Source organism: Aythya marila (assembly GCF_965140915.1).
Source record: "Aythya marila genome assembly, chromosome: 2".
NCBI classification, from domain to species: Eukaryota; Metazoa; Chordata; class Aves; order Anseriformes; family Anatidae; genus Aythya; species Aythya marila.
Genome location: NC_139043.1, coordinates 37,399,532 through 37,415,451, shown reverse-complemented (window position 1 = coordinate 37,415,451; position 15,920 = coordinate 37,399,532). Strand labels below are relative to the sequence as shown.

General features: G+C 45.9%; 1 protein-coding gene across 3 annotated transcripts; it reads left to right on the top strand.

Moving 5' to 3' along the window:
* Positions 1-12: 12 nt before the first annotated feature.
* On the top strand, positions 13-15,920 carry DPH3 (diphthamide biosynthesis 3). Of its 3 annotated transcripts, none has more exons than XR_014316906.1 (5): positions 13-150; positions 305-379; positions 12,461-12,668; positions 14,409-14,463; positions 15,781-15,920. XR_014316906.1 is itself a non-coding variant. In XM_082753266.1 (3 exons), the coding sequence occupies exons 1-3, from the start codon at positions 40-42 to the stop codon at positions 910-912; spliced, it is 252 nt and encodes an 83-aa protein (XP_082609392.1). In that variant the 5' UTR covers positions 13-39; the 3' UTR covers positions 913-2,328. The 3 variants fall into 3 exon arrangements, 1 of the variants encoding a protein (XP_082609392.1); XR_014316907.1 differs by having other exon boundaries at positions 14,387-14,463; XM_082753266.1 differs by lacking the exons at positions 12,461-12,668; positions 14,409-14,463; positions 15,781-15,920 and adding an exon at positions 847-2,328.

Below are 15,920 nucleotides of genomic sequence, written 5' to 3'. Positions count from 1 at the left end.
CCCCGTCCCGTCCCTCCCCGCCCGTTCCGGCCGGGCGCCATGATGGCGGTGTTCCACGACGAGGTGGAGATCGAGGACTTCGAGTACGACGCCGAGAGCGGCACCTACAGCTACCCCTGCCCCTGCGGGGACCGCTTCCTCATCACGCGGGTAACGGCCGGGGGGGCTGGGGGGCTCACCCGTGAGGTGATGGGGGGGGGGGGGGCTGTGAGGTGAGGGAGGGCCCCTGGGAGGTTGGGGGGGGAGGGAGGGGTCCCTGGGTGAGGGACGGCCGCTGTCTGAGCGTTTCCTGCCCCTGTTCCAGGAGGACCTGGAGAACGGCGAGGAGGTGGCCACCTGCCCCAGCTGCTCGCTCATCCTGCGCGTCATCTACGACCAGGTGGGTGCGGGAGGGCGGTCTGCGCCTCCACGCTTCGTGCTGACTCAGCCAAGGGGGGTTGGGGTTTGCTGCGGGGTTTTAAAAGGCCTTGGGAAGCCTGGGGTGAGGCTGGCAGGGAGCTGGCTGAAGCATCCCTTCTGTTGTGGTTCCCTCTCCTGCCTCGTTTTCTTTCCTGATGCCTGTCTGCTGCCGTGTCTGAGCTTTATATCGTGCCTGCTCTGGGTGAGCATGGGGTGAAACGTGGGCAAAACAGCCCCAGAGATGTTAAGATGTCTGTGACTCCAGCAGCACAGTCATCTAATTTAATTTTTACAAGTAGTAGGCAAGCTACAGCCCTCATCTTCTGGGAGACAATTTGATGCCGTTTACATCCACACCAGAAAGCAAAATGGTGATCTGATGTCTTCTGAGGGAGAGGAGGTGCAAAAATAACGAAATCCAACTAAAACTCTGCTTGCTGTCTCTAGGAACAGTTCATGCGTGATGAAGTCATTGCAGAACCTTTGGCAAACAAGGAACTGGTTAAGTGCTGACGAACGCATCATGAACTGTTGCTGCTTTAGAATGAGAAATTGTGGGAATGACAACTTCGGGAAGAGATGCGGTGCTCCGCCTGGAAGTTCTTGCTGCTGTGAGAAATGAGTGCAATAAGTGGCTGTCATAATGACACGAATAAGAATTTTCTTGGACATGAACATGGACGGGTTTTGTTCTAAAATGTTGCACATTTTAAGAAAATAATAGCTGGGTTACATATTCTGGAAGACTTGGAATATGATCCGGATTGACTTCAAATCAGTATTCAGAAGCGTGCAGAGTGACAGTACAGTTGGATATGGTAGAGAGCAGTGAGCATATGTGAGTGCAAAATGGCACAGAGAGATGAAATTTTGGGAGACAAGATGTAAAGGCCTGTGGGGCGTGGTGCCATACAGAGTTGCTGTGTTGGTGTGTCTCGGTGTCACCTAGGAAGTGGACCCTCATGCTTCCAGCCTGTGCTGAGTTTAGGAAGAACGGGAGGCCCAGAACCGCTGCTGCTGGTAAATTGTTTTCACTACTGCAAGCGCAAAGAAGGCGCAGCACGTGGATTGAAGCAGATGTGTTTGATAAATTGCAGTTGCTTAGAAACAGCTTTGGTAGCTGTATTAGCGGGATATCTGAAATAATGATACGCTTCTGGTGCGTGAAATGAAACAAAAGGAGTCCAACTCTTCTACCCTTCGAAGCTAGTAATGTGCAAATGGACTTGAACTCACAACTGGATTTTAATATGCCCATATTTTCTCAGTGATTTGACTGTTACAGCAAATATAAAGCAGGCTGCAGTTCTCTGTCCCATTTATAGCAGTGCACTTCCTGAATTTTTCGGTCTCACTTTGTTCTGTCACTTCCCAGAGAAGAGATACCCACAGTTGGCTTGATTTATGAATAAAAAAGAATTTTAAGATAGAGTTGGAAGTGTATACTCTGAAAGTACCTTGATTCTAAGACTACTTCTTGTATTACAGGCCACTGTGTATAAGTATTTATTGAAAAGAATGATCATTCATGTGTTTTGTTGGATTTGACATCTGTGAAGTTAAATTTGGGGGGAAATATTTGTGCAGCGTTTATATAATTACTTCACTCCAGGCACTAGAGATAAACAAGTCTTACTGATGTCCTTCTTTTAATTATTTTTGTTCTTACAACGTTCTGTGAATGTTGGAAATGAACATTCGAGTTATTTAGAAACAAACAAACCCTACGCCCTCTAGCTAGAAGTTTTGAAGGCACCGTGCACAAACCGAAGTGTTTTGATGCCGAAACCAGCAGGTGGCACTCGTGTCACTTAAATACCTGTGCTTCAGAAGATGCTGTGGTAACTGGTTAGCTATTTCTTAGCAAATATTTATTTCTACTGTTTATTTAAATAAAGATTCTTGAAATTGCACCAGTGGTTATAATGAGCTGTTGCTTATTCTGTTATTCTGTTTGTGCACCGGCCAGAATAGTTTCTGAAGGTGTTGAGCTGCTGCTGCAGTGCTTGTGGTACTGAAATCTCTTCAGGTTAGCTAGTGGTCAGGTTGTCAGTCCAGCAGTAGGTGCTACAACGGAAATTTACAGGAACCCCATTTAAGCTCATATTCAGACTGCATAAATATCAGTTGTTTGTTTTTTTCCGCCCAAGTCTTATAAATAAAATCATGCATTTTATTTCACCCAGAGTGATTCACGTAGGATATCTGAACGTGCATGCATTTTACAGAATTAATTTGGCCAGATTTCAAGGGGGGGTTCTTTTTTTTAATGAAGGTAAGGCATTGCCATGAAGATCTGTTTTTTGAAACTTAAGTAGAGAATTGCTTATATTCCACATGGTCGAATTCCGACAAGGTTGTAAGGAAGTGTTTATCAGCTGCATCTTATTTGGATTGCGTTTATTTAATAATGCCATTTATGGATGTTATGGTTATGTTAGGTAATACATATCAGTGCTTCAGTCAACTATTTTGTCTCCCTTTTTCCTTTTCCAGAGCTTTTTCATAGGATAACAACAGCACAATATCGTGTCTGACTTAGTTGGAACAGGATGTGTCCACATTTGCCTGCAGAAATTGCTTTCAACTTGGTTTCATTGCAGTGTCTTAGAGATCTTGAGAGAACGGTTGCTGTCCTAGGTGGAGGAGGGAGGAGACAGACAAAGCAACAAGGATGGATGATCTCTCTCCCCCTTTTGTTGCCTTTTGGGAGTCTGAGAAAGATGTTTAAAAAGTGTTGAGCCATTTCATTGCTTTCCCTTCTGTTCTGCAGAGAGGGGTGGAGTTCTGTAGCAGTGGAGTGGAGCCTTAATAAAAGCTCAGTGATGGTAACGTGCCCATTTTTGTGTTTTCCTAACTGGTAAGAAGCTTTTGACTCCGGCGATAGCAGATGACTTTTTTTTTTTAATTCCTCTGTGCTGTGTAATTCCAAAACTGCAGGCAGGGCAATCTGAGTAACCCATCAGCTATGTTCCTGCCTCGGAATTCAGTCACAAGATTTCCTCATACCACCGTGGGCTCCTGCCCAGCGTGTAGGCCCCTTATCCATCCCTTGTGTGCTGCGTGCTCTTGGAAACCAAGGGCTCGCTTGTCTGCTGCAAAGACAGCTATGTGGGGCACAAAGAAGGCTTTGGCTGCTTGCTTGTCTCGGACAAGGAGATGGGTTGTGTAATTGATGAGGTCCTTGACTCTGCACAGAGGGGTCTGATGTATTTGATAAAGAACAGCATTGTGCGGACGTTAATGCAGACGCCGCTGGAGTAAGTCATGCTCACTGGGGGTTACAGAGGGTGGAAAAACTTGTGATCAGTTTCAGACGGCCAAGCTCTGAAATTGCAAATGCCATCAGCGCTGTTACACACCGCTAGGCTCCCATGTCGTATTGAAAACAAGCAATACCCTGTTGCCACAATGTTAAAGGAAGAAACAAGAAATAATTTGCTCTTTGTTAAGCTGAAGAGGCTCTGCTCCTCCAACAGTCAGGATCTTGTTTGCATTTCAAAGAAACGAGCTGAGAAGGTCATGTACTGCTAACTCACTGTGCCTGTGTACCAGGCAGACACGATTAGTTCTCGATTAGTTCTGAATAGCTGCTCTGGCAGTCTGGGGCAAAGACCCTGGACCTCTAAGAGCTGAGGTCTGTGGGTCACCAATTACAGCTCTTGCACTCGCTCCCTGTGCCTGTGTGGCAGGGAAGTCGTGGTGACCTGAAGGGCTGTCAGGCAAATACCTTGTCATTCCTTCCTGCCATCATCATTTTTAATTTTGATTCTCAGCACCGCCAAAAAAAACTCATCTTCTTTGCAGAGCATCATGTGAGTGAATAAAGGGGATTGTGTGGACCAGCTGGTCTGTCCACCAAGCAGCAGATTCTGGTTAGTTTCAGATAAACCTTCAAGGTGTAATTTAAAGTGAGCTGACAACTCTGTGTTGTCACTAGGAAAAGTAGTTTCCTCGTATCCCATTTCCATCCCTCCCGCATTTGGGTGTAACATTCAGATCAACCTTGACTGCAGGGACAGGTATTTGTTACGCTGAAAGCTTAGTGAAGTGTTTTTATCAGAATACTTGAAGTAGTAACAAATGTTGGCCGTGAGTTTCTCGTGGATTCCTTTCTCTTTACAGTTAGCTAGGATATAGCTTTGATTCTGCTTCATGGTAATTTAAAACGCTAATTTCTTCGTGTCTCTCTGTGGTGGCCATGGCATAGAGGAGACAGGGAGGATCCGGGGGATCCTCTGTAACCCTGAGGATGCTGCAACTGGTCAAACCTTTTGAGTGATGGTGGCAGCAGCTGAAAGAAGCTGTGCCAAGCTGGGAAGCAGCTTTCAGTGTCACATGCTGTCAGGGAGGAAATGGGGCAAAAGGGACTAGGGAAGAGGGTAAATGCTAACCAGGAGGGTAAATGCTTAAGACCTGTCATCACTCCTTCCTGCCCCTTTACAATCTGTTTGCCCCGTTTCAATCTGTTTGCATCTCAGGTCAACTCTGCACAAATCTTGGCAGCTCGCCCGCCTGGTGCAGGCTTCTCACCGTGTCCTGGAAAATCATTGCTCTGCCACGAACCCTGCCACCGAGCAGTCACAGCAGAGAGTGGGTGGCTCTGGGGGCATGAGGCCAGCTGCCCCGTGCACCGGTGGCATTATGCGGCCGGCAGGCAGGCGGTGACCGTAGCTCTGGAAAAACCCAAAATCCAAAGAAAAACCCTAAACAGCAAAGTGGTATCATCTGCTTGAGGTTATGTGCCATGCCATGCAAATCTAGCCCTTACAGCAGGTAAAGCAGAAAGTGGAGTTCTTCTGAGCTATACCTGTGGGTTTTTTCCACAGCCACAAGATCGATTGTGCTGTCCACCAGCACAATCTGAGGGAGACTGAGGGAGGCCCAGCCCCCTGAACACTCCTTGTTTCTTGTTTTCCATCCTCATTCTTGGCTTTCTTTTCCTTCCCTTGCTATAGAGAGGGAAGAAGCTCTGCTAGCGTAAGGTGATGTGAGGGAACGATTCAAAATGTACGTGATAGTGGTGTTGGCAGCTGTGCGATTGAGAAGGAAAATGTTGGGACCCTCAAAGTCTCATAAAGACTTGTCAGGGGTTATTGTTGTGAAACATGTCTGAACGGCAGCTAGACTCATTTCTGAGTGTGATAACCTGTCTGCTTTCTTCCTTCTAGTGGAAAAGTAATCTAAGGTGGATTCACAGAGCACTAATTTATTCATGAGTATTTGCCCTATATATGTTGGTAACTAAGCATCTTTTCTTTTTGCTCTTCTCTGTGTTTTCAGTTGTGCTTGCAGTTAGGTCATTGACATTGCTGAAACCAAGCTTTTGAAATCTGTGAGTTAGGCCCCTGTAAATTCTAAGTGAGGCTTAAAATCTTAGTTTTAAAAATGTATTGTAAAGTAATTCTCAACTATTGAAACTTATAGGGATCGTGTTTTCATTTTGCTACCGTGATTTCCTCTTTTTGTTGTTGTTGTATGGTGATGATTTTTTAATTTGAGGTCAAAGTTCAGGTTCTTGCCGTGCTGCTTGAGTGCAGCAGCTGTTCCTTTGGGGAAGGCTCCAGCTATCGCAGGTCTCAGGGTAAAATCAACAGGAGCTGTCCTCTAAGTCATTCCTGTGGTGCCCTCTTCAGGCTCTTTCTGTTCCTTTGGCAAATGTTTTTGCTTTGGCCTCACAAATGCTGGACAGGTTAGTAACCACCTATTGACATGTTCCGTGTTTCGAGTAAAAGTTACTCCAGCCCAGTAGCTGTCTAAATAGCTGCAGCGTTTCGGAGCTTGATGCAGTCCTACTGTGTTTAGTCCTACGTTTGTAGGACTTGCGTGTAGTCTTAACAGTATTTACACACAAGTTTGCTGATATAATCTTAGAGAGCATGAAATAGTTGTTATTTCTAGGAAAATAAAATACATTTATCAGGGAGGATTTTTTTTTAAGTACATTGACATAGTTACTGCCTAACTGTTCTCATTTCTGCAGATCTCTGACCCATAACTGGGTCTGTCTGGGGAAATTCTGCACCCGTGCAAAGCTGATGCATTCATTTTATGGCATTTATTGTATCTCTCAGATAGTGCTGTACAGATCTCCGTACACTGCGGCAAAAAAATTATCATTTTGTGTCACTCCATACAGATTAGAACTGATACTGTGGCTTGTGGCAGATGTTAAGATTAAAGTTTGATTTAATTAAATATAGTGGAGAAAAAAAGTAGATAAAATATGAACCCTATGTTATCCTTTTTTTCCCTCTCATAATGATGGAATGCCCTTGGCTTTGCTTTTTTATCATGCAGAGGCTTCTGTAACCCCCAGTGCATTGCACTGGCGTTAACGCACTGGTGGATTCTGGTGTACACCCCGGAGCCTGGTAAAGAGGTTCAGACTTTGAATTTAAATGCAAAATCAGGCTGGAGGCAGAGAGAAACCACCCATCGGAGTGCTGTTTCAGAGCCAGTGACAACACTTCTGTCCCAGGGGGTGAGGTGATGTGTGGTGCCAGCAGCAGTGGCTGTCCCAGGTCGAGGCATGGTGCTGCCTGGCCTGCTGTCCAGCCGCAGCACTGCCCTCAGCTAAGGAGGAGTCTAACAAGGAGCAGGGCCGGCATTTGGGGGTGCTTCCCCACAACACTACCACACACTTGGTAAGTTACGGGCTTCTTGAGCCTGATGCTCTAGTGGCACGGTCTCAGAAATAAGTATATCTTTCTGTAAGCTTAGCTAATCACTTGTTGAAGTTGTGTGACAAATTATAAACCGTGAAAAGGAGTTACATGGTGTCAGTACACTCTGTTAGGAGAGCTGCCTCGCTCTGTTTGTGGTGAACCCCACAAATGAACCTTGCTGGTTCCATCAGCTCAGGTGGCCTTCCTGCTCCAGCTGGGGTGTCTTTCTGCTGCAGTCTCCTCGCAGCAGCTGATGAAGGGGTGGAAGCTCCACGTATTCTGGTGGGACTTTCAGGCTGGTTAATGCTCCTCTCCTCCCAGCATTTAGCTGACTTTGTTTAATTTTGTAATTTGTTTGCTTCCTTTCCATGTGCTTTTTAATTAGCCATATTGCCTTTCTTATATGGCTTCTTTCTTTCTTCAAAGCCACATCTGTGTGCCTTTTGTATTTCCCAGCCTTTGCTGCAGTGACTTCCCTGATGGGTATCTGAACTTTCCAGGCAATAAAGCCCTTGACTGGAGTGATGGTGTGTTTCAGGGTGAGATATCTTTTAAAGTTGAACACACTGCATTTACTTTAATCAAAGGAATGTGGATGCTGCCCAAGATGCACATTTAAAGTAGTGTCCTTTTCGAAAGGGTGAATAATTTTTCCATTCAAAGGCACTCTGACCTCGTGACTTTATTTTTTAATGCTGGCCTGGAAAAAAAAAAAATCTTACCATGAATAAATAACAAACGACGGATGCCATGGAGTGAATAATTCTTGCTCTTCCTTTTGAAGAAGGGGTTAATCGTAACTCAGCCTGTCTGCTCTGGCAGAACTACTCAAGATAAAGCTCTTTCTTGGAAGAATACCCTTAGGAAGTTGGTGACCTAGAATGAGCTTGGCACAGGATTGCCTTTTAGCCTGAACTGTGATACTCACTGTGCTGCTACAATCTCTGTACACAGATAGTTTTTGACAGGCTGTGCAAACAGCCTGGGGTCAGAGCCTGCAGGCTGTCCTTGGGCAAGCAGAAGCTGTGGAAGGGGGAGCTCAGTCCCTGTGCTGTTGAGACAACCAGCAAAATTCCCAAATCCTGGTATATAGGGCACAGGGGGGCACTTAGAGGCAAACACAGGTCCTCCTTACGGGGCGGTGAAAAGGGCACGGGAAGCAGCAGAGCAACAAACGGGGGTGATGTATGGAAGATGTGCAGCAGGAGAATTTAATCTAATCCCTATCAAACAGTCTGATCCTTGCAAATTTTTCCCCTCCTTATGGTTTTTTATGAGTCTAGGATTTTCCTAACTGAAGGAGAGGTCAGATAAATCAGCAACTGGAGAGGATGTCAGCTTCCACGGCGTTTCAGACTGACGGACCCCTTCTCGAGGTACTACACGTCGCAGGATTTGATTGTGCTTTCTCGGCCAGAGAATTTCTGCCAGTACCTCTGCCAAGTGACGGATCTGGGAGGGTTTGCTGGCGTTCCAGGCCCGGCCGGCCTCTCCATTCAGCTGCCGGTCCCACACAGGCTGCAGCGAGGCCACCCAAACGCTGAGTTTCCACTGAGGCAGGCCAAGTTCCCCGCACTCTTCTTATTTTTGCAACTCTAGCAGGGGCCGTGTCCTTGGTTTCTTTCCATGCCAAATAAAGCGTCTGCACATTTTGTCTAGTTCGCTTTTGTGCAGCTGAGGCGTTTGTCCCAGGAACACCTGCAAAAATAGAGTTCTGAAGGCACGGATCCCTCTCCGACAGGTTAATCAACCCCGAGGAGTAAGAAATTATCCTGCTAGGTCTGTGAACGCAGTCGCAGGTTGCCTCGCAAGGGCAGCTTGTGGAGATGAAAGTGGCTGGGGTAGCTTGAGCTGTAGGCACACAGACAGCTCATATAAAATGCTTTCTGAAGGATGCTCTGGGGCAGATCCTGCCCCTCAGCACAGTGGCGTAAAGCTGGAGTAACCCAGGCTGCTTTGGTGAGGTTACCCCAGCTCTGCTCCCCTCTAGAGCAGAGCAGAATTCGAATGAATTACCCCTGAACGGAGAATAAAGGGCATGCACGGTAAATAATAAATTTCTGGGTTTTCTGCCCTCCACGGCTGCCTTTCATAAATATTTCAGGCTGCAGCTCATTTCTGCTTCGCTGGGTCAGCCAACAGCTCAGGCTGGGCAGGTGCATTTCAGCATCACTTGTGTTTGAGGGCTTGGGGGGAGGCAGAAGCACAGAAAACTGATTTCTAGGAGAGGGAGACTCTGTCCTGCCCAGTGCCCTGTTTGAAGTACCCCAGGGCACTTTCTGAGGCTGTGCATGACCAGACGTGGCGTCTGTTTTATTTATCTCTTGCTGAACTGAGAAACAGGGAAGAGAGAGGGGAAGGAGCATTACAGTCACAAAAATTAGGCTGGTGCAGAAGTGTCAGCTGAGGTGTTTCAGCATTTCGGAAGCGAATAATTTGATTCTGAAGAAGTCAATTTAAAATATTCCAGTAGCTCTCACCCCATGCGGTCCCACCCTGCAGGCTGGCACTGGACAGCAATCTGTGAGGAGTTTGGGTTCCTCCAAAGCTTCATTTTTTGGGGGACTTTGGTTAATGAGAGATGAGGCTGGCTTCTTTTTTTTGTACATCACTGCTGAACTCTGTGCTACTCTGTGTCATTCAGAAGCTATTGCAGTCCTGTCAGGACATAAGACACCTGTCTTCACCATGCAGACTCTTTCTGGTGTTTTCCCCCAGGTGCAGCACGTTGTAATTCACTGCCTGTGACTGCCAAGAGATGACAATGCCAGGAGCGTCTCTAGTTCACAGTTACCTTGCTGGTGGAAATTCCTCCACTTTTTCTTTGTAGAGAGTTCAGCAGAAAGCAACCAGAGAGCTGAGAGGGATGAGCCTCTCCCGTAGGGCCGGGAGGAAACCTCGATTGTGGATTTTCACATATTTCCGAAATGTCCAGTCAGGCATTTCCTGGGGTACAGACAGCTCGTGGTCTCGGTGGAACAAACGGCCGCCTGCACATTGTCACAGCCTCAGCAATAACCTCCTCCATCCTGCCACTTCTGCTGCTGCTCTCCTGTGTTCTCCATTAGGTTTGTCTCTCTGCTGCCAAAAAAAGAAGGATGTGGCTCTCCTGGGTTCCTGCTGGAGGTAGACTTTGTCCTCGGCTAGGGTTTTACTCCTTTCACTGTTTATTTTTCAGGTGTGTTTAAAACATTTTTAATAACATAATTGCACTGATGAGACCTAGTACAGGAGCAGGTGTAAATAGCTCTTTCCCCTTGTGCAGCTTGATATTTTCTTGGGTTCGAGAGGGAAATCAGTGGCCTGGCAATTGGAGGGATGAGACGAGACACTTTGTGCTGTCACGGGTCAAAATGAGGGTTACCTGGAGGGAAAGGATTTCATTGTCTGCACCACATTTTCAGTGTTAACCATGCCAAGAGTGGTCCTGCTGAGAAACAGAAAACTTAAAGCTGTCATCCACAGACTCACCTTGAAAACCCATACTGAAATATCAATAATTGAGGATAGCTGTTCGCTAAAAAGGTTACTGACAGGCAGTACTGATCACTGGTAGATGTAAGTGTATTTTATGCCTGCAGTATTTTCCTGGCAGACTTTATTCTTTTGCAGCATCCTGTATGAGAAAGGAGAAGATAAAATAACTTTTCCTGGAGAAGACCCAGAGTGTTAATTAAGGAAATGGCGCTTGGACATCCCTTCCTGACTGGCTGGAGTTCATAGGTATTTGATGTCTCGTCCTCTCGTGAGGAGCTTTCCAAGATGATTTTCTCTGCAAACACTTTTATATTTTTTTTTTCTGCCACTAGAGGTCCTAAAACCAATAAGGAGTGGAGGCACAACCTGTGTGCAGGTGGCACTGGAGCATTCTCACAAGGTGGGCCTGAGAGCTGGGTCCGTGCCCACGTCGGCTGCTGGCGTGGGCGAGTGCTGCAGGCAGGCTGGAGGAGCTGTGGGCGTCTGACTGTGGGGCAGAGGGATGAGCTCAGCCTGCAGCCCAGAGCGATTTCGTGGTTCCTGCCACATCCCGGAGGAGCGGGAGGCAGGCTCTTCCTACGCTGCAGCCGTGCTCTGCCAATCTGTCACGCCACCCATGTGCGTCCCGTGGCGCCATGTGTGTGACGGCAGCAGGGAGGGCTGAGCTGCGGAGGCAGGCCCCGAGGCTGCTCAAATCGAGCTGCTAAGGGAAATGGTAGGGAAATACAGCAGGGAATCCACTGCCGAGGTGTTAAACAGCTGGGCAGCTGCCACCAGCTGAAACAGCTTCGAGGATTTGTTTCTGGGTCCTTAATCCCCAGCCTCCCAGTTTGCCCTCTCCCCTCCAGAGCTTGCTTTTGCAACCAGAGAGACAAAAATCACTCCAGGTGCCAGGGAGAGCAACAGAGAGAGCAAATGGCCCGAACACATGAAAACGTAGAGAAAAGCTTTTCCCTGCCAGGCATTGCAGTAGGGGCCAGGATTTGCAACATAAACCTTGGGCTGCTGCTGTTGTCGTGGCCGTGCTGGATTGCTCTGCCGCGCTGCAGTGCTGTAAAAAGAAATGGATGGAGGTACTTGGAAACCGGAATTGAATGCAGCTTTTCTCATTTTCAACTTCTCTCTCTTCTTTCTCCCTCCTAAGAAATGAATATTGATTTTCCTCCTTCTGCTGAGTCTGCAGTCCTTGCTAGCGTTTAGTTGCTGTAAACACTCTCACTAGAGCTGGCTATGAAAGCGCCAGCAAACCAATTTTTATCAGAATTTGCCAGCTTGTTGAAAGCAAGACATCTCGGAGGCTGATGCTCTTTCTTGTGCCGGGACGACAAGGAGGCAGAGCCTGGCCCCTTGCCATGGGCAGCCCAGCCCTGCCATCTCCCTCACTGTACCTCTGGGGAGAGCCCCAGCCCTGCTTCAGAGTAAAGGGAGCATCGCTTCTTGTTCCACACGGAGACCAAGCTGAACCCAGGAACCTTGGAAGTTCTGCAAAGAGGAATTCCCGTCCTCCGCCAAGCCTCAGCGTCATGTTACAACTTCTACTGCTGAATGCAAATGTACAAAACACTGTATTTTTCAGAAAGGGCTGTCATTTTCTAGTGATTGGCAAGTTATGGTCTCCTTGTACTTGTTTTGCTTATCAAGTTATTTTTCAGTGTCGAGGCCTATTTTGTTTCAGCCTCCCCTCTCACTGCCAATTTAAGAGTTGTTCCTGGCACCAGGGCCGCATGCGTGAGGCTGTTCCGACAGCGGGAACTGGAGCCGAAACAGCTCGCTGTTTGCCTGGAACTAAAAGTTATTTCCTTAGCATCAGCACCGCTCTCAGTTCTTGAGGTTGTTTGCGTGCCTGTCTGCAGGGACACCCCGGGCTGGCCGCGGCTTGCTCCTCTAGGAAAGTAATGTTTCCTTTGCTTCTGCAGGGAAAGGAATCAAGGCACAGGCATCAAGGCACGGCCTGTGGGCTTGCTGTGGCAGCGTGGGATCGACTGACCTGCAGGGGCTCCATCAGCATCGCTGCTGCAGTCGGATAAGCAGTCAGCACGATTTGTTGACTGATCTGTAAGTTAAAACATCTCCTGGCACCGCCGATGACAAGTTTTCCACGGGTGTGACGTGTATGCAGATTAGGTAAGGAGACAAAAAGCCCGTGTTTCAGCTAGACAGCTTGGCCAGTGAAAATTTCTATGTGAGGCTTGTTTTTAATTGGCTTGATGAGTTTTATGCATCTGCCCACTCGAAATATTCTGGTTATGAAACCGTCTCTTTGTTCGCTGCTTGGCTTTTGGTTTCGAAGCAGGCAAAGCAAGCAGCGTGTGCTAATGAAAAGGACACAGAAAGAGAGAGATGTTAATGCAACGTACTGCATTAAACATTTCGGTTTGCCTAGGGCTTTTCGACCACTTTTGGTTTGTTTAGTAATCCCAAACCATATGTATATAGAGTGATTGACAAGATCCATTGTGTTTGAAGCAGCTTCCCAATGGATTGAACGCAGATATAAATATCTGATGCTCAGAATCTTTAGAGATGAGCTCCTGATACATCAAAATAGCATTTGATTTTCTTTCATATCTGCTCTGAAATTTTTCATGCAAATGTCAAATTAAAATGATGAAAAAGAGACTCTAAAAAAACCCAATGGTTTTAACTTCATAGGATCCTAACTTAAGAAGTTAAGAAAAAATGCTGTGAAAAACATAAAACCATAGAATCAGAAAAACCAAAGGATGTAATCCTTTGAAAATCATTTGTGCATATAACAACATAAAGGACATTATTAGATTAATTCTTATCTGTCTGTAAGACTGAGAGTGATAAATAAATGGCAAAGAATGGAGATTTGTTAGCAATCTTCTGAATAATTATACAAAGTAGGCTACAGTGTTTATATCTAATGCATATTTAAAAAAATGGATGGTTTTCATCATCTTACGAATTTGTAACACAAACTACCTTCAATGTAAATAAACATGATGGTATTATCAAAGGTCATGGACTTTACCAAAGGTCATAGTGCAGCTACGTAGAAACCGAATGATGTGTTCAGCCTTCAGGTTGGTCTGTGCATAAATTGGGGTCAAGCTGGAAAAGAGAACCTCGCTAACCATCCTGACACCTGTATCTGTTCTCTGTCATCAAAATTCTGTTGTGTCTGATGCACAATAACCCCAGCTGGGCAGCTGTTTTACAAAATCCACCATTTGCAGCTAGAAAGACAGCAAAAATGCTGTGCCTGCTATCCAAAGCGGTGGAGCCAGATTGCTTTTGTGGTGCGCCTTTCCAAGCCACCTGGTGGAGAAACGGCCATGGGCTGGAGGCATTAGCCAATATCGTAGCATAGTAAAGAATAAAACCACAACATTCACTGTGCACTGCTATACTTTATTGAGGGCTAAAGTGGTGCAGGTTGCATAGCTTAAAAACGTGAGCCAAGAAGTTACCGATATTTGCAAAACGCTCCTTTTTGACTCTTGTGTAAGACTCTCCAATATGTTTAGAACCTGAATCAAACTGCTGGAGATAAAATGAGATACGAGGTGCAAAGGCAGAGACTGAAAGCTTTCACTCACATGTCACCATCCAGATGTCATGAGAAGAAATCTAGGCTGCTGCTGTTGCCTTGGTTGCCTCAGCATAGTCCCATTCCATTTTAGTAAGCAGCCAGTGTGACAGCTCAGCCAGGGTCTCTAAGGGAGGACCTGCAGGCACTTGCACATGGACTGGGAGATGCCCTGAACATTTCTGTACTGCAGGATTTAGCTTAAACCTTGCTCCAACCATCCCCGAAGTTCAAACTTTGGGTTAATGCACAGATTAAATGCTTTCATTCTCTTTCTCTGTCTCAGTGATGATGTCCTTACCCAACAGGACCAGCCCCAGACTGCTGCCACTACCGACTTAATCACTGGGCCTCGGTTTACAAGTAAGTTGAATAATACTTGAGGCCTTCATGTTCTTCCATTTCCAGTTAGCTGGAGGAGGAATAGACCAGGCTCTTTAGGAAGCGCTGTTAACCGTGAGGTGACCTGGTCTTTACTCTGACCTTTTAACTCGTCTTCATGGGTGGGTTTGGCTCCAAGCCTACGTTATGCCTAGGTTGCCAAATTCAAAGAAACAGGTGGAGTTGGAATAGAAGGTGTTTATTCGTGTTATGCTGGAATTCCTTTGCTTTTGCCTGAGGCTCTACTAGAGAGGTCTTCAGAGTTAACAAGGCTATTCCATTCTTGCCTGAAACATTTTGTTCTTACATTTCTCTCCTGTCGATTGGAATTAGAGGAATCAGAAATGTTGTGCCTGTCTAAATACAGAGCTAAAAGTAATTCCATGTTCTGTGATGCTTGAAGCATTTCTTTCTGCTTGTGTTGTGTGAAAGATATGCAAGAGTGTAGAAAAAAAACAAACTAGCACCCTTAGTAGAGACCCTTTATTGAGCTTTCTGTGAAACCTACACGAGAAAAAGGGTCTCGTTCATAGATGTGACAACAGGGGCAAAGTGTGCATCACCTCCGTGGGAAAGCAATCAACCAAATACAGGGCATGCAGGAAGGAAACTAGGAAGAACAGGAGATAGGTGTTTTATTTTAGAATGTGTGCACCACAACAGGTAATGTTTATATCAGAGCGAAGGGCTCTGCACAGTATGGCCCACAGTCCTTGTCCCCTTGCTGTCCCCATGTGGAGGCCCCCTGGACCATGCTGTAGCTCCTTTCTGTCCTATGCTCTGGAGTTTAGTTCCCTTGGAAACCAAACACACATTTACACAATTAATAAATGCAACAAGTATAATAACAATTATTCTTTAAATTGTACTGAGCTGTATATTTTCATTTTATTGTTGGAAAAGGTATTGTGTAACATATTATTCTATTGTACATATATCTACAGCAACCCTTATCTTCTAGGCTTTTATCATTATGCTAAAAAGCAGTATAAGATGAGGATGTCCAGAGGATCTCTGAAGTTTTATTCCAAACTCTCCCTCTCTAAACAAAAATATTTTCATTCTCGGTGATAAATCCCACTTGTGATCAGTTCTAGTATTTGTATAAACATTTTTAAACGTGAAGCTAAATGCTGAAGGAATGATATTCCCAGTGCAGAGTCCAAAATAGAATAAATAATACATAACTTAAAAATCTGGCATACTTATAATTTAAAAAATAGGAAGGAATCACATTTCGTTAAAACATTTCAGTCGCAGCTTTTCTGCAATTTTAGAAATTTTCTTTTCTCACCCTAGATTTGGGCAATGATCAGTGATCACTGTTGTTCTGGAAGAAGTTGTTCCCATCCTTGCAGCTGAAAATTGAAGCGTTTTCAAGAACGTCGCAGGAAAATTTGAACGGCACAGCAGCAAATGGTGTTAGGTTCTGATGCTAT

What these genes read in the sequence shown, in the direction of transcription:
- DPH3 (XM_082753266.1), top strand. Translation starts at nt 40, where the DNA reads ATGATGGCGGTGTTCCACGACGAGGTGGAGATCGAGGACTTCGAGTAC. An exon ending in ACCGCTTCCTCATCACGCGG is followed by an intron (nt 151 to 304) that starts GTAACGGCCGGG and finishes CCCCTGTTCCAG; the next exon opens with GAGGACCTGGAGAACGGCGA. An exon ending in TGCGCGTCATCTACGACCAG is followed by an intron (nt 380 to 846) that starts GTGGGTGCGGGA and finishes TGCTGTCTCTAG; the next exon opens with GAACAGTTCATGCGTGATGA.